The sequence below is a fragment of the Hemicordylus capensis genome, chromosome 1 (assembly GCF_027244095.1).
Source record: "Hemicordylus capensis ecotype Gifberg chromosome 1, rHemCap1.1.pri, whole genome shotgun sequence".
NCBI classification, from domain to species: domain Eukaryota; kingdom Metazoa; phylum Chordata; class Lepidosauria; order Squamata; family Cordylidae; genus Hemicordylus; species Hemicordylus capensis.
Window position 1 is genome coordinate 53,290,065 of NC_069657.1, and position 20,323 is coordinate 53,310,387.

General features: G+C 47.3%; 1 protein-coding gene across 1 annotated transcript in view; it reads right to left on the bottom strand.

Annotated features, from left to right (window-relative positions):
• Positions 1 to 11,682, bottom strand: part of PAX9 (paired box 9) — a 50,357-nt gene extending 38,675 nt beyond the window's left edge. The window contains exons 1-2 of the mRNA XM_053311034.1: positions 10,992 to 11,682; positions 3,276 to 3,418 (exon numbers count right to left, since the gene is read on the bottom strand). Of these exons, the coding sequence (XP_053167009.1) occupies positions 3,276 to 3,418; positions 10,992 to 11,682 (834 nt within the window). The remainder of the gene's footprint in view (positions 1 to 3,275; positions 3,419 to 10,991) is intronic.
• Between the last annotated feature and the right edge of the window lie 8,641 nt (positions 11,683 to 20,323).

The window sequence follows — 20,323 nt, forward strand, 5'->3', positions numbered from 1 at the left end:
TATGACTATCACCTTAGTGTGGTAGTCCCCCTCATTTCAAAGGGCACATTACAGCCAAAGTTATGCATTTGGCAATCCCACTGATTTCAGTGGGAGAGTGGAGTACATGCTTAAGGCTGCATCCTATGAGAGGAGAGCTGGTCTTGTGGTAGCAAGCATGACTTGTCCCCTCAGCTAAGCAGGGTCCATCCTGGTAGCATATGAATGGGAGACTAGAAGTGTGAGCACTGAAAAATATTCCCTCAGGGGATGGAGCTGCTGCCAGTCTGTGAAGATAATACTGAGCTAGATAGACCAATGGTCTGACTCAGTATATGGCAGCTTCCTATGTTCCTATGCTCCTTTTTCTGGAATCACCCCCATTGGACAGAGTAGGCCTTACCTCTGAGTCAGCATAAATGGGGTAGAATTGTATGTCTTTCCCATTTAAACCAATATGACAATATATTCTTAACTGGATGGTGCCCAAAGAATGCAGCACATGATTTAAATTGATATATAATGTATTGGGGAGGGGAAGGAATATTTTGTTGGGTGAATCAGCCCTACTTTTATTTGCTCCTTTAAAAAAGGCGGGGAGATAGATTCTGTTCCAGTGCTGCAGAGACAAAGTACATACACACAGCCACAAAAGAACTAAACTAAATTTAACAAAATATAGGCAAAACACTCAATAATCTGTTGTCATTCCAAATAATATTTATATACTACTTTTCAACAAAAATTCAGACAAAACATAACCATTTTGTTATGGCTTACATAACAAAAGGAAAGAGATAAAGAATCAGGAAGTGGTTCCATATACCAAAGAGAATCACAGTCTAAACAGAAGCACAAGGGAGAAGAGAGGGGAGGCACTGTGGCCTCCTCTGCTCCTGCTAAATGTAAATGCCAAATGCAAGAGACCCAGTGAGCCACCCCTCTTAAGAGTGTCTCTTTGCCCAGGTTTCAGTGGCTGATGGCTGGTCCACTGCGTTAGGAACATAGGAACATAGGAAGCTGCCATATATTGTGTCAGACCATTGGTCTATCTAGCTCAGTATTGTCTTCACAGACTGGCAGTGGCTTCTCCAAGGTTGCAGGCAGGAATCTCTCTCAGCCCTATCTTGGAGATGTGCCTTGAAATCCCGCCCGCCCCGAGTTAGAGTACTACCTGCATATACTTCATAACCTGGTGGGTTTCCAAAACCTTGTGCGTAAATCTTTGTAGATATATCATGTATAAACAACCACTTTGTATATAATTGTGCTTTGGCAACGTACTGTATGTTTTGGTAGTTTGTTGGTTCAATAAAAAAAAAATCTTGTCCTATCCAAAAAAATAATAATCTTGTCCTATCTTGGAGAAGCCAGGGAGGGAACTTGAAACCTTCTTCATCCCCTGAGGGACTATCTTGCAGTGCTCACACATCAAGTCTCCCATTCAGATGCAACCAGGGCAGACCCTGCTTAGCTGAGGGGACAAGTCATGCTTGCTACCACAAGACCAGCTCTCCTCTCCTTTGTTGTGGCAGAAAGGGTGGCCTGGCCTTGCTGGAGTTGGCTACCTACTGGAGGACTAGCTGAGGCGGTGTGCAACAGCCTCGGAAGTATTTCAAAGCTGAGCAAATTAAACACACCCAAAATCACCCGGACTGACTTCAGACAAGTTAGGCAATACGACCCTGTTTACTCCACACGACTTCAGCCAGGACTGCAGCACAAAGCAAAGCTGGGTGACAAATCCAAACACTCCGGTTTCACTCTCGTCTGGATCCCGCACGCGGTTGTTCTTAGCCCCGTCCCCCCGAAACCAAATGAGTGGGGCAGAAATCCGAGGACTGCCCCGCTGAACGACCTGCGCCGCAAAGTGGAGGAAGCTCCGATCCTGGTCTGAAGAGGCCAGAGAAGGACCCTCACTGCGCCCTCGGAACAAGCCTTGAATACGGCCAGAGACGTCGCTCTCTCGGGCGAACCTCGGCCTCCTTCGCTTACACCTAACCGCAGGGTGGGAGATCCATGGAACTGTCCCTCCAGCTTCCTTACTAAAGCAAAGGCCTCACTCCAAGGGCAGTTTCATCACGGACTGATATGAGGAGGAAAATCACTCGTAGCGGGCACTGCCTACCTAACGTGTCCTTTTAATTCCAATGGGACTACTTTGAGTAATTTTCCTCCTCGTGTTAGCCATTGATTGTCTTTTTTACTTGCAAACGGGGTTTTGGCTTGAAGCCGCTCTGGAGGATGCCGATTTGCTCAGGAGCTCAGTCACTGGATCATACTCGTCCCTTGCGTCCGCTCCTCAGGAAGAAGGCACAGTTTTGCTTCAAGGCATCTTTGGTCATCAACGGCGGGAAGGACACCTGCCAGCTAGGAGCAGTGGGCTCCAGTTTCTCGCCCCAAAGGCCGCCCTCTTATCTAACGGCGAGGGGCGGAGAAGCTTCCCATGAGGGTGGAGGGCTCCCCTCTCTTTGTGCCCAAATGTCAGACTCTGGATAATATTTTAAAGAAGATCCAGTCAATCTCTTATGCAACTATTCTACTTCCTTCCCGGAGCTGAGCCAAGAAGGCAAATGCAGAGATGCATCCAGACCAGAAGTGCATTTCATTGGCTTCCATCATTTACTCTCAAACCCCTGAAAAAGTACAACCTTTAAGCAGATCTGGGCCAAGGTCACAGAATCCCCTGCTAAATCCCCTGCATACCTACCTGGGAGTAAGCCTCACTGAACACAGTGGGGCTTGCTCTCGAGTAAATATGCATAACTCCGCGATCTACGGAGTTGCCCCTTTTGGAATTCTGGGCAGCTTCGTAAGCCGTTCGAGATTCCCAAGAAGGCTGCGTTGTCTCAAGCGAGGGGATGTAAAAAACAAATAAACCCAGAATACTTTCGACCGGACTGGAGTCCCTGGGGAGCGCCTAAAGTCGGTCTTCAAATCCTGGCTTTCCTATTCCATGGACTATGGTCTGTCGGCGATTTTTGACCTGGGTGGGGCAGGTCAGATCAATAGGTACTCTAGTTTGGGGTGTCTTTACTGCCCTGCCTGGCAAGAGTTTGGACCTTTGCAAACGCTTTTGCGCCACCAGCATGTTACAACTGCTTCACCCAGGTGTGCTGAGCAGAAGCCAGCCAGCCAGCCCCGGTACCAGCAGGCGGGCGCAGTTCGCCGTCAACTCGGCCTGCGGACCCCCATCCTCTTTCCTCGCCTCCCCGCCAGCAGGATCCTTTCCCCCGCCCCAAGGAGCCCCCCCCCCGCGGCCCGCCTTCTTCCCCTGCATTCGGCGGTCTCTTTACCTGGCTGTACTTGGCCTCTTGCTCCAGGGAGCCCTTGTCGAGCCCGTTCACCGCGACGTGCTGGGCCGTGGCCGCGAAGCCGCTTCTGCTCAGGCTGCTCCACTCTTCCACTTTGGGGCTGTGGTAGGGCGAGCTGTCGCTCACTGTGGGCAAACACACGGCAAAGGAGCGTGAGGGCGGGCAGCAAGCATCCCTTGGCGCAAGGCTCTCGAGCAGCTGGATCCTGCCCAGGTTTACTCTGAAGGAAGCCCGTGTTAAAAGAGAGCCAGCGTGGGGTAGTGGTTAGAGTGCTGGACTCGGACCGGGGAGACCCGAGTTCCAATCCCCATTCAGCCATGAGACTTGCTGGGTGACTCTGGGCCAGTCACTTCTCTCTCAGCCTAACTTACTTCACAGGGTTGTTGTGAGGAGAAACTTAAGTATGTAGTACACGGTTCTGGGCTCCTTGGAAGAAGAGTGAGATATAAATGTAATAATAATAATAGGAGACTTGGACTATTCAGACGTTATGTTGTAGGCGTGTACAGATGTCTGTAGGCTGGCACGAGTTTTTGTGTGAATGACTGCACTTGTGATCATTTTTAAAAGGTACAGGTCCCTCTAATGCCTGGTACAGATAGTGTGCAGCTGTATTTGTATTCAACATAAGGTGGGTCACTGTAGCCGTGTACAGCTCTGTATCTGTGGACACTGTACACTCGTTGAACATAAGGTTGACTACAGCTTCGGTCACAAATAAGTGCATGGGAATGAGCAGGAAGGGCTGCCTGCGTCTGCCCCAGAGAAGGACTCGCACAACCCGCTTGGGGGATCCGGATTCTCAACACTCTTTCTGAAAGAACGCCCTTTCCCGCGACCAATTGAATAGAAATCGCAACAGCACTAGGTTTGCGAACACCACATTGGCAACGGATGCACAGAAGGAAGAGTGGAGGCTTACACCCCATTCCTTGCTGCATTTACTCGGGAGCAAGCCCTAGTCATTACCACGGAAAAGATTTCCAAGTCAATGCAGCTTGAATCGCTGACAGACCCATTATTCCTAACCAGACTACTTTGGACCTAAATCCTATTGAAAGCAATGGAGATTGCTTCCAAAGAAACGGGCTAAGGATCGGGGTATAAACTGGGCGAGGCGGGAAGATTTCAGATTAACCCTTCACGGAGCTCTATTACTCTGCATAAATACTTGCTTCTGGGGAATGAAGGCTGTGAAACCAAGTTTATATCAATGCGATTTCTGTATGAAAAAATGTCTTTAGGATTAAATTTGCAGATGGTTAGAAACAAGACCTATTGATTAGAACGGAACTGGAGTCATATCCACATCTGCAGCCTCAATTTATAAATGCCTGCTTTGAAGTAAGCCCCCATATTCAATGACGGTTACTCCCAGGAAAGCCTGCGTGTCGCAGCTGTGCAGCAGGATCCGATATACGCTCGAAAGTGAGTCCCATTAAGTTCAATGGGGCCTTCTCCCGAGCAAATGAGCATAGGATTGGAGCCTCAAATTGATTTATTTTATTTTAATGGAACGTGTTTCTATGTAATATGTTTCGGATCATGATTTAAGCCCCTAGTGAGTCCAATCGAACTTAACATGTCGTTAGAATTGCAGATTCATAGCCTTAGATGGAACTTACTTCCAAGAAAGTTTATTTAGCATTGAAGTGCGAAGTCTATTGAAATCAGGGCTAAAAGCCTAGCCAGTCACCTTAGCCAAACTGTAGATCGGTTTTCTCTGCGCCATCCAACATACACATTATTTTTTTAAAAAAAATCCCAAACGTAGAAAATCGAAGGCCTCTTTCACACTGCTGACTTCTGCAGAAACCACCAGTGCTAAATGTCCCTCCCAAGGAATAAACTCAATTTAACTCCGCAGAGACCTTCTATGTTCAAGCTATCATTTTACCATTAGGTCACACATCATTTTTTCGAGGAGCCTTTTAATGTTTCGATGAAGCCTCTGCATCCATCCAACTCCCCGGCGTAAAGTGTTTTTCTCTGACGGGGGCTCTGGGGGCGGCGAGGGGAGATGGGAGATCGTGGTCCACTGTCCATTTTTGCAGAGAGTACTGGGTACAACTTAAGTTTTTAAGAGTCCATACGATCATTCAAAGCGGATCGGCTGTTACGTTACCTGTCACACCGAACAGGTCCAGTGGTCCTGTTCATCGAGCCCTTACTTTGAAAATTCAGAACACATCGGTGAACCACGGTGGGGACAGTAAAAGAGGAGAGGGGAAAGGAGGCCATGCCAGAATAAAGTCAACCTGCTAAGCGAGAAAACTTTTTCCCGGCGCTGTGGCACAATTTTATGCATGCTTACTCAGAAGTAAACCTCCGCGTGTTTCAATGGTCCTTACTCCTAAGTAAGGTCCCCTTAGATTGTTTAAAGCTGCCACCTTTGTGCGCTGATGGGAAGCAACTGAGGCTACAACCTTATAATCAAATACCTAGAGTACTTATTTTTGAGTAAACAACATGGATCAAATTTGATGTCTCTTCAGTAGGACTTTGCCGAGTAAACTTAGCAAGGACAGAGTCGTAAATCTTCCAAACATTAAGACATATAACTGAATTTCTTCTCCTAGCTTGCATCCCTGATATATCAAAGCTGCAATTCAAAGTTGCAATCCTGAACATTCCAACAACGCCCCATTACAATCCACGAGACAATTACCAAATGGAGGCGTTGCATGGTGATAAATCTGTTACAGGTTTTAATTTCTCACGAGGTAAAATTTTCATTTTTAGTATTTGGCTGGAAACTCAAAAGGATACTTGCTTAAAAACAACACCAACCAACAACAAAAACCACACACACTCTCTCTTTTTAAATTTCCCAGTACTCCTGGATAGAAATCTGACCAAATTTATGTAAATATGTGATGTGAACTTCCTTAAATATCAAAGATAATGTTTTGCAAAATAAAAGTCTTCAAAAATATTTTCAGACCACGAAGGTGCTCGCTTTTCCAGAGAAGAAAATGATGCCACTGACTGTACAGAAGCCAGTTCAGCTGGTACTTCCATACATATTTAAGCCAATTTTAATGCAATTAAATCTAATGACGCAAACAGCCTCACCCTAAACACAAAGGATTGTGCAGAATACCCACCAATTACAATGGAAAACAGTTTCCCATAATATGTTGCCTATGTTATGGATCGGGTTGCATCACTGTCAGATAGATAGCCTTCACTTCCCCAGGCTTAAAGGCCACCACTTAAAAAAGGTTGGGCTTTGGGTGGCCATTCGCTTAGATACTGCAAGAATTAACCTGAATATTTATACATCTATCTATGTATCTATAAGCACATATATGTGATTGTGGCTTCAGGCCTCAATAAATGCCAGTAGATCAACCTGCAATAGGTGAGCCGAAGACTGCTGCCTACCTTTGTGGCAGAATTGAATTTACGACGTATATGTGGGGGTGGGGGCAGAAATTGATCGACTGGGATTGAAATGACTCCGCGCTAAACGCATTCTTTGGGGAAATGGCGATTAGCGCTTACTTCCAAATGGATGCATTTTTTAAAAAGCAAATGCATATACATGGGCAGACCTGACAATCCTTTTTCCTCGGAGTTTTCAGCGCTTTTCTCTCCGGTCCATCATTTCATTTTTGCAGGCTAGGCGGAAATGATAGGGCCTAACCCAATTAAGAAATTCTCCAGAGCCGTTAAGATTCGCCCATCATCCTCTCTCGCTGACAGGCGCTGCGTAGTGATAACTATCTTGGACATAATGAATTATTTCTTAGGTCGGTGTGATGGACTACTGACACCAGTTGTTACTTCGCCCCTCCCGCAGCCCCCTTGGAAGGAAGGGAAGAGACCTATAAGGAAGATAACTCGGAAATAACTGCCGAGTTTTTTTGTTTTGAAACGTTGAGAGAGCAGTTCTTGGAAAAAAGGGCTGTTGCAACAGCTACCGAGAAACAGAAATCGTATACCTTTATCTCTCTCGCGATCCCTAAACACATTTTCCTAGAAAGAAACCTTCTTACAAATGCAGGAATGCAGACCAAGGGAAAGCCTGAGGACTCCTCACTTAATTTTGGTGGGTGAGGGGAGAGGTGAGACACTTTTGAGAGGAGATAGGGGTTATTAGGTTTGGGGTGTTCAATAAAATGAGGGTTATGCTGGTTGAAGACTGAAATAAATCTATCAATAAAATTGGGGGGCCTCAAATGCTGGGGGAGGGGGCGGTTGATCATCCTGTGCAAATGTGGTTATGATCCACTGCCCTTTGCTCTGAAGTAGCTTCCAGAGGAATCAAAGGAACTGGCATGCAGTGCAATGTCATGTTTAATCATAAATTAAGTCCTACAATGGGGCTTACTCTCAGGAAAAGGTTCATGGGATTACAGCTTTACTCTATTCCAAGTCAGTACCTGTAGGATCTAAGCGGTCCCCACCGCGATCCCACACCTTCGCTGGGAGTGGGACCAAACCCCGTGAATTTCAACTAGGAAATCCTCCCCAATCAGTGTGCTTTTAGGACAATTGCCAACGGCCGAGATCCTCCCAGATCCTGTCTTTCTGAGGATCCTGCTGCAAGATCCGCAAGTAAGCCAGTTAAGCCGAAATACTTGGATTTAAGACGTGATCGGAACTCTTCAGCCGCAAACACTTCGGCTTTTATGAGTTAGACCAAGCTGCTGGGTAGCTCGATGTCGAGAACGAACTGGGTGACTTCAAGACTCGAAGTTCGAGTGACCTTAAAGGGCAAGGAAAGTTCTACGGGTCGTCGACAGGGACACAAGACCTTCTCCACAATCACACGTGGAGCCCCGCACGGACACACAGGCTGTAGCTGCGATCCGCAAAGCAGAGGAGTGCTTTCAGCGGGAATTCTCTCTCGGCCCAGAGACCACCAGCAACCGGTTTCCAGTGGCTGGCGAGAGCCCACCCGGCACATGCCTGAAGTTGTCTTAAGAAACCGAGCTGTCTCTCGCAAGCTCCCTTTTCTGCTGATCTCTCACTTTCCCATGAATAGGGGCTTCCTCTGTGTCAGCAAGGTCAGCCTCTCCTATAAATCAAGAGCGAAACAGCCCTCAGATGCAGCTTCGCAGCCGAGCTGGGCGGGGGGCCGGAGGAGATGAGATGGGAAACCTTGTCATTCAGCCCTCATCCTCTGGACTCCCTACCTATATTGGAGGCCTTGACCAATGTGGTGCTAATAAGCGAGGAAATCACGCCGATTCTCTCAGCTTCTCGTCCAACACCCCCCACATACACACACAGACACACCCGACACATACATAACGAACATTTGCAAATATTTTCTCCATTCTGCAACAAAGCGTTAGAGCTACAGTGTGCTGCTGGAACGACCAGCGGATTGTATTTTTTTTTTCCTGTAAGAATCTAATTTGGAATCTTCAGGCTTCAAAGATTCAAAGGCGGAGGGTGTGTGTGTGTGTAGAATTCAACGTTTTACTACATGGAAAGTATTATTTGCCCTCTACAAGCAAAACGGTATAAAATACATTTTAAAATTGAATCTCATATTAGCAATCATGTTAAGGATTCCATTATTTATTTATTTATTTATTTATTTATTTATTTATTTATTTGCCAAATCAGAGCGGTTAAAAGTGTTAGTCAAGTTGCCATCCAGTATACGGTGAAAAAGTGGTTCATAGAATATTGGGGGGGGGGAGAATGAGAGAGACTGACTACTACGGGTTTTAAATATGTGGGACTTCTGTGTAAATACGTTTGAGTTGAGGGATAGTATCATCTGGGTAAATATTTTATTCCATTTTTCATTCGAGCTTAGTCTTAGGACACTTCGGTTCCTACCCAACAAACACACGTTTTTTCCCCCCTTTCCTTTTTAAACTGCAACTTTTGGGATTCTGGAACAAAGTCAGCAAAAGCGAGTAGAGTCGCGGTCCCTCGGAAGGGGCTAAATGTGCTAGTTAAACATCAGGAGTTTCAGTTTTCTGGACCACCGCTTTGGAGGAAAACAAAGTGAAGCAGAAGAACGAAAGCAATTAGGTGACATTTGAACTTCCTGTCTGAGCAAATTTGGCCTGATTGCGAGAACTGGAGGTGGATTTCCCTGTAATTTCAAGGAGATGCTTTTGCTGAGGAATCCCCGACTTGAAGGCAAACAACTTGCACAAAGGCCTGGCAGAAAATGTAAACACGCCTACAGAGCAATCCTTTGCATACCTACTCAGAAGTAAGCCCCACTGATCTCACTGGGACTTACAGCCAGGTAAGTGTGCTTAGGATTGCAGTCTTAGAGACTCCCACACTACTATTTAGCTCGTCTATTTTTTAAGAACACTATATGCTTTGTATATTACGTCTTTTTTCACAACATATACACACATGATTATACTATCTATATCAATTTCTGGCAACAGAGGGTTACACTGAATGCATCTGGGAAAATGTGCCCTAGTCTGCCAAAGGTTATATGCTAGAACAGAATGGTCTTTGTTGAGTTCCTTATTGTAAGTCTATACTAGAGTATGCAAAAGTATTATTACCTGGTATATAATGCTGGGTAATGCAATATTTACATCAGGTAAATATATGAAGAGAACTAGGCAGCTTTGCACATATTTCTTCAGAATAGATGTGGTATATCACATTAGCAAGTATCAATATTTCTAACTCAGTGCCATATATAAGATGCAGGCCCATTTAAAAACAATTTGCTTGCCAGGATCTTAACCATGTTTACTTGGGAGTAAGGCCCACAGAGTTCAGTGAGCGTTACTCACCGAGTTCAATGAGTAATTGTACATACGGCTTAAGTCATGTGGGTTTCATGTAACATTTTAAATAGACAGACCTATGGGTACAATCTTATACATGCTAACCTGGAAAGAACTGACTTCCAGTGTTAAACTCCACTGAACATACTGTGTAAACATGCATAGGGTTGGGCTGCACAGCTTAAATTCAGGAATTCTGGCTCAGCTGCCTTGATTTTTTGGTCTGGTTTTTTGAGTTTGCAAACATTAAAAGGAAATATACTGTATCTGCTTTTAAAGATATGCTGGCACATATACATACAGACTGTGAAATATTTGATTTCATGCATTTAATCTGAATTAATATTAATTAATTAGGAAGTAATTTTAATTTACATTTATCGTGTATACATTTCTTGGCAACTATTTATTAGTGGTAAACAAGACAATGTGTTCCTTCCAAATGTATGTGTTTACTACCATGACTATTATGAGCCATGGAGGGCAATCTCATTCATTATCAGAAACTGAACCACATGTCAAAATAATAGAAAATTATTGTGAACACATCCCTATAGATTTGTGCTATTTTTCTTCACCAGGAACAAATGGTAGTTTTATTTATTATTTGATTAAAATTGTTATTGGGTAAATAGGGACTGTATCCACAACACACATCCACAACACACAACAATTTTGAAAAGGATCTTGGAGGCCTGAGGTTTACTTGGAAGCAAATCCCACTATTTACCATGAAGCTGACATCTAAGCAGATGTGTCCAAGATCAAAATGCCAGTCTATCGCTCTTGTCAAAGTAATAGATAATTTCGGTTTAGTTGTAGGTGAATATTGTGGTCATAGTAAGGTTCTGGGTTCTGAAACCAAAGGAGGAGAGCAGAAGGCAATGGGAAATGCTCCTAAGTAGCTCCTTCAGAGATGGGAGGCCCCCTTGGCTGTGGGTTGCCAGTTAGGGTCGCAGGCTCTTACCTTGATCTGTTATGGACCTGATACCCAGGATGTCGGTGACGGAGTGGGAGGAGGGCCAAGTCCGAGGCATGTGGACCGTGCCGTGGATGGTGGGCATGCCAGGTGGGGTGGGCACCTTAGCCCCCGCTGCAGCGATGGGGCTGGGGTAGGAATAGATGTGGTTGTAGGGCAGGGCGGGCTGCGGGGCTGCCTGGTGCTGCTTGTAGGACTCGTAGTGACTTTGCTGCGAGAGGTTCCCGATCTTGTTGCGCAGGATGCGGCTGATGGAGCTCACCGAGGGCACGTTGTACTTGTCGCACACGCCGTCGGCCAGCAACCGATCCCGGATCTCCCAGGCAAAGATGCCGGGGTCCCTTTGTTTGTAGGTCCGGATATGCTTCACCACCGTCGGGGTGGTGACCCGCGGCTTGCTGCCCCCGATGGCGCCCGGTAGGATGGAGCCGGTCTCGTTGTAGCGAGCCAAGATCTTGCTGACGCAGCCGTGCGAGACGCGCAGTTGCCGGCTGATGTCGCACGGCCGGATGCCCAGCTGGGCTAGTTCCACAATCCGGAGCCGGATGGCATTGGGCAAGGGGCGGCCGTTGACGAAGACCCCGCCGAGCTGGTTCACCTCCCCGAAGGCCGGCTCTGCAAGCAAAGAGAGAGGCAGACGCGTCAGGACCGACACTCCGAAAGTCTCCAAGGAGGGCATGGACTCGGAAGCAAGCCCCCTGGAGCTCAGTGGGGCTTCCTGCCGGGGGCACAGGATCGGGCTGCACGCCCCTGAACTTGGAAGCAAGTTCCATGGAGGGGGGAAGCAAGCGGTGGGCCTTCCTTCCGAGTCGATGAGCCACTGAGCCGGACTAGGAAGGAAGGCCCATGGAGTTTGACGACACTTGCCACGGAGGCCGCAGTCCTATAACACTTACCTGGGAGTAAGCTAGACTCGCTTCCCATGAAAACTCAGGATCAGGCTGCCAGACCTTGCGGGGCCTCCTCGGCCACCCCACAAGCCAGCATACAATGGTCCCTCCGATGCCATTTGGAAGAAACGCCTGGTCTTTCGAAACCTCCTCACAGATCCACCTCTAAAGCAGCCCCGAGGCGCTCGGGAAGCTACAGGGGGCCTCAGCCCTGTTCAGGCCACGATCCTAAGACACGCCGACTCGGGAGGAAGCAAATCCCTCTGAAATCGCCAAGGCTTCATTTCAGGGGAGGACGCAAGGAAGTTGGGGATCGAAGCGTTACTTGGAAGCAAGCCCTGCCGAAACCCAGAGACATTTACTTCCCAGTCAACGTGCTTAGGATCGCAGCCTTATTCTAGAGTCGGCCAGGTGTACAAAGGGAGCGGGGTTTGCCACTCAATTTCTTCTTCTTCTTCTTCTTCTTCTTCTTCTTCTTCTTCTTCTTCTTCTTCTTCTTCTTCTTCTTCTTCTTCTTCTTCTTCTTCTTCTTCTTCTTCTTCTTCTTCTTCTTCTTCTTCTTCTTCTTCTTCTTCTTCTTCTTCTTCTTCTTCTTCTTCTTCTTCTTCTTCTTCTTCTTCTTCTTCTTCTTCTTCTTTTTTAAAGTTACAAAATAATCTGGAACCGACAGCATGGAAGGCTCACGTTTCGGGAAACGCTGCGCAAGCCGCTAGCGAGAGCTGCTGGTTCCTTTCTGTTCCCCGCTCTTGGGATTCCCCACCGAAACACAGATACCTGCAAGGGCGGCGGGGAGGTGGTTGGGAAAGCGGGGAGAGCCTGGCACTTCAGCAGCTCGGGATCCAACGTGCCCCGGCTCCAAAGACACCTGCCTCCCTGCGGGCCACCCCTATGTACCGAGCCGAGTGATCATTCGCTGCCTCTTTTCTGTGGTGCTGCTGACCCTTAGCGTGTCCTTCCAACTTGTAGGAACACGAGCAGAGTCAATCCTTGCGGCGACGCACATGATCTCACGCTGAATGCTTGCCTGTCGCTTCCCCCCACCCTCTCTCCCTGCCTTGACAGCCCCGCACCCTCCTGCAGCTTCTCAGCCCAACATACCCATGGTTCGAGTCAGGACACCGAGCGGGATACGTTAAGATCCCCGAAGGAAACTGGGCGACGGAGTCGGTCTTGCCCGGCCTCGCGCAATCAGCGCTGGAGAAGGCCCCGGCTGCCTCCGATTTCCACCGCGGGAGACGGCGAGGGTGTCAAGAAATAGGACCCCAAGGAAGTCACTTTCCCGATGCAGGAGACTTAAGTTCTGCATTTCAATCTCGCAGCAACGTGGGCTGGGCTGGGTTGGCCAGGGCGTCTCAGGCTATCACTCACCAGGGGCACGCCCCCGCAGAGGGCGGACCTAAGGGGGAAAAGGCCTCCTTATTGGTAGACAAGAGTGACAGACACTCTCGCCCGGGAAGCTTCTTCCGTTCGCCTTTGCAAGCATGCTGGATCAGCACCTGGACACCCAGGGCAATGGCAAAGCACAGCTATGTGATAGCTGCAGGGTGGTAAGTTTCTCATCTGCTGCAAGGTGGCTGGCTGGATGCAGTAACACCGCGGACTGCAATTTAGGGCGGCATCATTTCCCTAGAAAGCGTCCCAACTTTTGCTAACCCTTTAGCTGTGCAATCTGTCCATGCCTACACACTTCTAAGAGTCGAGTCGACAATTATGTATTTTCCTTATACATGCTCAGAAAATGTATCCTCGGGGAAAGCAATGCTTTCACATATCAGGGGGATACTTTTTTCAAGATCATTAAGGGCTTAAGCCGATCTTGCAGTAGCGAGCATGAATCGTCCCCTTTGCTAAGCAGAGTTCCCCTGGGTTTTTTATTTGGCTGGATGACTACCGTGCCTGTGAGCACTGTCGGCTGTGACATATTTCCCTTAGGGGATCGACCATAGCTCAGTGGCAGAGCATCTGTTTTGCATGCAAAAGATCCCAGGTTCAATTCCTGGCATCTCCAGGTAGAGCTGGGAAAGGTTCTTTCCTGGAACCTTGGAGGACTGCTGCCAGTCAGATAAGTGGACCAATGGACTTATTTGTTCTGTGTGGTACTGGTTGTTTCTAGGAAACTGTCGAAAGGGTGGGGGAGCGAGCCACATACCCCCAGTTTTAATCATGCGATCAAAGGGCAACAAGTTTGTTCGTTTTAAAAGGAATGAGGAGGACTTAACTGCTGGATATGGAAAAATAAAATAACCTTTAGTAAGTTAATACATCCATCATACATAAAAGAACGAAAAGACACACAGAAGAATTTATGCACCGTCAAAATACACACACGGATTTACATGCATATATTTTTACAGTCTAGAGTTACGTACATAAATTCCCCTCCCGCCGCCGCCGCCGCCACCATCGAGTTTCTCCATTGTTGGAAATCGGAACCATCCATTCCATCGGATTTCAGTGGAAATTGCTTTCCCTTACGTATCCTTAGGACCACAGTCGAAGAAAACCTTTAACAGAAACCTCATCCGCCTAAAGGAACACAGATGATGCATTGGGGGTATACTTTTCCCGAGGCATCCATAGGTCCGTAGGCATCTGTACGTTGTTCTTTCAGGGTCCTAGAACGAGAAGGTCACTGACTCATTTATTTCCTCCTCCTTTAAATATTGGCCTGTATTTAAACATGGCTTCAAGTCCACCAAAGCGAAAATTTAAATAATATTGTAGGAGTTAAGAGGAAAGTGTTAGCAAAGTGTTGGTTGAACTTGTGGTGAGCTCCGTGATCCGTCTGTGGATGTGAATGGCTATAATATGTGTTTTGGCTGGCACGGTTGTGCTTCTGATCTGAATCGAGATGTATGATGTGCAGAATACTGACATATAGGGCAGATGCACGCTAACCCCTGCTAACTGAGAAAAGAGGTACCTCTTAAAGTGACCATTCTCTTATATTTAGCAGGGGGAGAGCAACTGGCCCTATCCAACCCCAGCACAGCAACCCTCCAGTGGCTGCTGGTGTCTACCTTATGTTTCTTTTTAGACTGTGAGCCTTTTGGGGACAGGGGACCATCTTCTTTCTTTCTTTATTTTTCTATGTAAACCGCTTTGGAAACTTTTGTTGCAAAGTGATATATAAATAGTAGCAGCAGTAGTAGCCTGTTTTGGGAAACCTCAGCCGCAGTTCTCTGAGCATTTTTCTGGTGTGGTTAACTGGCAGAAGCAGTCCCCATTTCACAAAGGCTCCTTTAGGAAATACGTTTCCTTGCTTCCAACGGGCCTTCTTGCCAAGTAATGTGTTTTAGGATCGGGGTATAAGTTCTGAAACGATAAATCATAAATCATCCAAGAAAGACCATCGAACCCATTAAAGACTGTGAGCGAAAATCCCCAGTTAGAAAAGTGAAAATCTCTTTCGTGTTGCTCGCTAATGTCCAGTTGAAATGGACTATGGAAACGGCTCTGAAGAAAGGCGGCTGGTAGGAACCCAGCACCGCATTCAATCGGGTCGTTGGGGTTTGAATTGTAGCCCTGAAATGAAACCCTAGTAAAATGCGCCTAACCAGGAATGAATGGCATACCAGAGATAAACCAGAGGGAAAAGAAACGGCCTTGTCGCCATTTCTGAAGGAATGAAAAAACGAAGACGGTTTTTGTTTACAGCGGAAAATTGCTCCGAAAGCTCGCGATCTGGGGGGAAATCTCCGTTCTGGGCAAGAATGAATGAGCGTTTCATTGGATCCTGGGCTGTTATTAGAAACGTGGTTTGCCCGCTTACAGATCAACACTCCTATTCTAAACAAAGGGGTTCCTTCGGTGCTCGGACTTGCCGAAGGTAGCGGTACAGTGCAGCCCCACACCAGAGCCCATCACCCCCCAAGTTAACCTCTCCCAGCGATAAGCGTTGTGAATTGGAAACCTTACCTGCTATTTTGTTTGATGCGCCCTCCACTTCTGTTGTTTCAAAAGGAGGCCGGAGGTATAGCCTTAACACAGCACAGAAGGCTGTGTGGCTAACTTTGGGATCGAACAATTGTATCGTTTAGATGAGATAATAAACACTCGGGAAAGAATAACGAACTCTTCTCGAAGTTTAAGCAGCCCTCTTAGGTAGCAACGAAGAGTTCTGCGTAACACAGAGGTTGTTATATACTTTGGTCTATTGATAGATCATTTAGTAGTAAACTGTGGAGGAAGGGAAGTCTCGCAGTTCCTAATTTTTCTGCATTCTGAATCAAAACCTGGCCCAGGACTCTGATAAATTGGAGCTCTAGGATTGAAGTAGATTTACTTTTCCCTACATCGCTCTTTCCATTTCAAAATCATTGGGTGTGTGTGTGTGTGTGTGTGTGTGTGTGTGGTGGATGTAATTCCAAGCAATGGATTTAAAATCAGGGCGACAAATCTATTCCATGAAGGGGCACCTCAGTCCTCATGAGTTAGCGAGTCCTGGTGATTTCAATACACTGTCAACTCCTAGCACTCAGGATCGCAGCCTGGTCTTCACGGCTTGGCCTTCGCCGCTCGGGTCTGCTGATATTCCAGAGCTTCCACTCACCTCAGGAGAAAGCGAAAGATTTTTAACCCACTAGTGAAGCATAGGGGGCACGATTTTATACTCCGATTCCCTCAGACCTCGTTTCCATGGACACAAACCTTATGGGTTTTCATGAAACTGCCTTCCCAGAACCACAATTGGTCCAATATTCTTCAACGCGGACAAATCCGTTTGAATATAGGAACTGTGGTTTATCAGAAGTGCCCTTGTGGGTTTAAGAACGGAGCCTTACTCTGGAAAAGCTGTCGCTAGGCACATGATCATGGAAGTCACTGCATAACTTTCAAAGGGACCTCTTTTCGATGTGTAGAGATTTAGTCCTATGCGCAGTTAATTAAGAGCGAACCCCGTTAAGAACTGATGGACTTCCTTTCAAGGAAACATGTGCAGGCTCGAGCTGTGCGCACTCGCAGACTTAATATTGCGCGGGGGGGGGGGCTTTATTTCAAACCAATATCGGCATTAACCTTTTAAAATACATAGATTTGGAACAGACTAGACCTGAAGTCCTATGCAGAGTTACTTCGGAGTAATCCTCATTACAAGCAGGGGTCGGATCGGGTAACCAAACTGGAAAACCGTCCCTTCCATAGGACAAGTTCTGGCGCACCTAGGATCAGTGGTCCTCATTTTGGGGCGTTTTGCCCTGGTCCCTAAGATTCCTGTTGCCCAACAAGTGGAGAGGTGTGCAGGCAGAAACGCACCCGTCTAGTTTCCCCAGAGTTCTGTCCTACATGTTTGGGGACCTTCCCTCTGCTCCATCCCATCCACCCCCACCCCCCATTTCCTTTCTGTCTTCCTTGGCCTGAGTCTTTCGCCCTTGGGCCTGCTGAGCTATTTTCTGCTTCCCCTCCAGCACCACTCTTCTCCTAACCTGCCTATCTATACGCTGCCTCCCCCTCGCATCCCCCCGCCCGCCGCCCCGCCCGCCTGCAACTCCGCCTTCCCATCTCTGGCTGCTTCTTTTTCTCAATGTGTGTTCCTGATGTGGTCCTGTCGGAAAAGCTCGTTTACTCTGCCCGCGTCCCCAGTGGTTTAAGGGTAATGTTTATCAGGAGTGAACGTGCTCAACTTGTTTCCATTGAACTGCTGAGTGCAGGCTGAAATAACAAAGGTCACATCCACAGTGAGCCGGGCGAGGGCAAGGGGAGCCGAGAGGAATATGAAAACAGTATAATAAACAGCAGCCTGTTGATCGCGCTGACCTGCCTGGCAAAAAGATTAATTTCAGGTACAACAAAGTAATGGAATAATTGGAGATCGAGGAAAAGGGGCTGGGTGGGCAGAGGAGGAGGAGGAGGAGGGATGGTGGGGGAGAAAGAGAGATTTTTGTTTCTTGCAAATCTGATCGTGGCAAAAAACAGACAGAAAATAATGCGCACCTTGGCGAGCTGAACCGCCACTTGGTTGGGTTGGGAGGCGGTCAAGTCTAGCAACTAGAATTCGGCGGCTCAAGTAGACCTCCTGTTCCCCGCCACTCTTTCCCCACACCCGCAAGGTCAAGAGTGCAGGACAAGTGCTTTTGTTCCCGACCGATGAGGCCAAAGGGATCTAGAGCGGGCCCATCGCGTGGCGCGGAACAGCTAGGAATGCAACAGCGCCTTCCTTGCTTCTAAGCGGATTTCCCCGAGAAGCCCCTTCTGTCCTGGGAGGATGAAGCCTTCCACGCCCGACTCCTTCCACCTTTACGTGCAAGTAAGTGCCATTGGGTCCAATGGGGCTTACTTTCATGTAAATGTGCAAGCCTTGGGATCGGACTCTTGTTTGCTTCCCCCTCCCCAGTAGAATCTGAGGTCTGGAAAGGTGGGAGGACGAGGGCCGTGCGAGAGAGAGGACTGCCACCGCTCTGAAGCTGCGAAGCGCTGTGGAAATGCCTATCCAAGTTTATGAATATTATGCATAGGATGCTGACGAGGCAACGTAGGGGGTCAGGTGGGCAGGGATCTCCAATGGGAAGCAACCTCACAAGAGTCCCGTTCAGACTGCCGCCCTTAGCACACTCACGTGGAAATAAGCCCTTTGGGGCACAGTGGGACTTATTTCCGAGCAAATACGCGTGGCGACGGGCTGCAGAACAAGAACTGGTGTTGCATATCAGCCGGTTTGTTGCCCTATCCCTAACAAGTGGGAATATGTGTATTTCAGGCTGTTTGTTACTCTGGCGCCTTAATCCTTCCTAATTTTTATTTGTTTGTTTTTGCATTTATATCCTGCTCTTCCCTCGAGGAGTTCAGAGCGGTGTACATGATTATTTATATCCTCACAACAACCCTGTGAGGTAGGTTAGGCTGAGAGACATATATCATTGGCCCAGAGCTAGAGTCACCCATTGAGTTTTATGGCTGAATGGGGATTCGAACTTCTGTCTTCCCAGTCCTAGCCCAACATTCTAACCACTATGCTATGCTGGCAGTGGCATAGCGTTTGTTGCAGTGGGATTCCCCTCCTTCCGCTTGCTTCCCCATCGCTACCTCTTCATCGCCAGCCTTTTGGTGAGAGGCGGGCTATAGATTTGAGAAATGGCATGCAGGAATCCATCAGTCCGAGCCAATGTAGACTTAGGTTGCTTCTGGAGACCCTGTGCAGATGTACGGCTGAAAGTGCTAAGGATGAAAGGGTGTGGAGTGGATGTCACGGAGACTTCAATGCCTTTAAATCTAATCGCTTCGGTTTAACGGACTAATGGCCAAGGCTGTTTGCACTGCTGGAGTCAAGGAGCCTAGAACGACTTAAAGACTTTAAGTAGCTTAAGGACTTTAAGTGGCTTCTGGATCCAGCTTAGAGAGGCAAGAGAGGGTTAACATCGCTAGTCTGTTTCTACTGCAGTGTAAAGAGACTTGCTCTCTTCGGCCAAATCTCTGGGAAAACTTGCCAGAGACACAAGTTTGGGGTGGTATAGAAATATTTTAAATAAAAGTAAGTAAATATAGTCAAGGTGAAAAATAACTCGAGTGGAGTGGGATTCTGCACAAAGCTTGGTATTTTGCAGGAAATGATAGTCTAGGTCAGAGGTTATCAAACTTGGGTCTCCAGTTGCTGTTGGACTACAACTCCCATCACCCCCAGCCACATGACCACTGTCCATTCAGCCATGATGGCTGGGGATGATGAGAGTAATAGTGTAACAACATCTGGGGACCTAAGGTTGAGAAGCCCTGGTGTAAGTAAGTGACTTCCTTAGGTCCCTTCCCATCCATTCCTAGTATATGACCATCACTGCCTTACCTCCAAAGACTGGTTTATCCATCCACAAGCCAATTTTGCCAGAGCCCTTCCTGATTTGCAGGTCAAGGTACTATTTAGAAGCCCTATTGAAATAAGTGAGTCTTCTTCTAAATACTGGGCACAAGTTTGTTCAGCCTGACATTTGACTGGGAGTAAAACCATTGGTGGGGAACCCCACTGGATTCAGTGGGTCTTAATCCCAAGTAAGTGTGGATAAATCTGTAGCACTTAAGATGCTTAACTTTGCCTAGATAGTGTCAACTGTGATTTAGGAGGGTTGTCAGACCCAGATAGCACCCTGATACTAACAGTCAGAGGTTTATTTAATGGACTGATAACTTTTCATGGATACCCTTGAAGTCAGAGCCTTAAGAGGCCTAAGTCTAAGGATTCCTGTTTTAATAGTGTATGGATTGCAAACTCTCTTAGTTTATTTGTAAAGTAGACATTATCAGTCATACTAAGGCCGTGATCCAAGGAATTGCAGTCCATGGGAAGTAGGTTCCATGGAAAGGACTTACCTTTGAGCAAATGTATGTAGGACTGCAGGATTCAAGCAGGTGGGGGGAGGGATCCACCAAAAGTTAAGAGGCCAGCTAATATGGTCCCTATCACTGCTAAGGGCAAGCAACATTCAGCTGTTTGCCTACCTC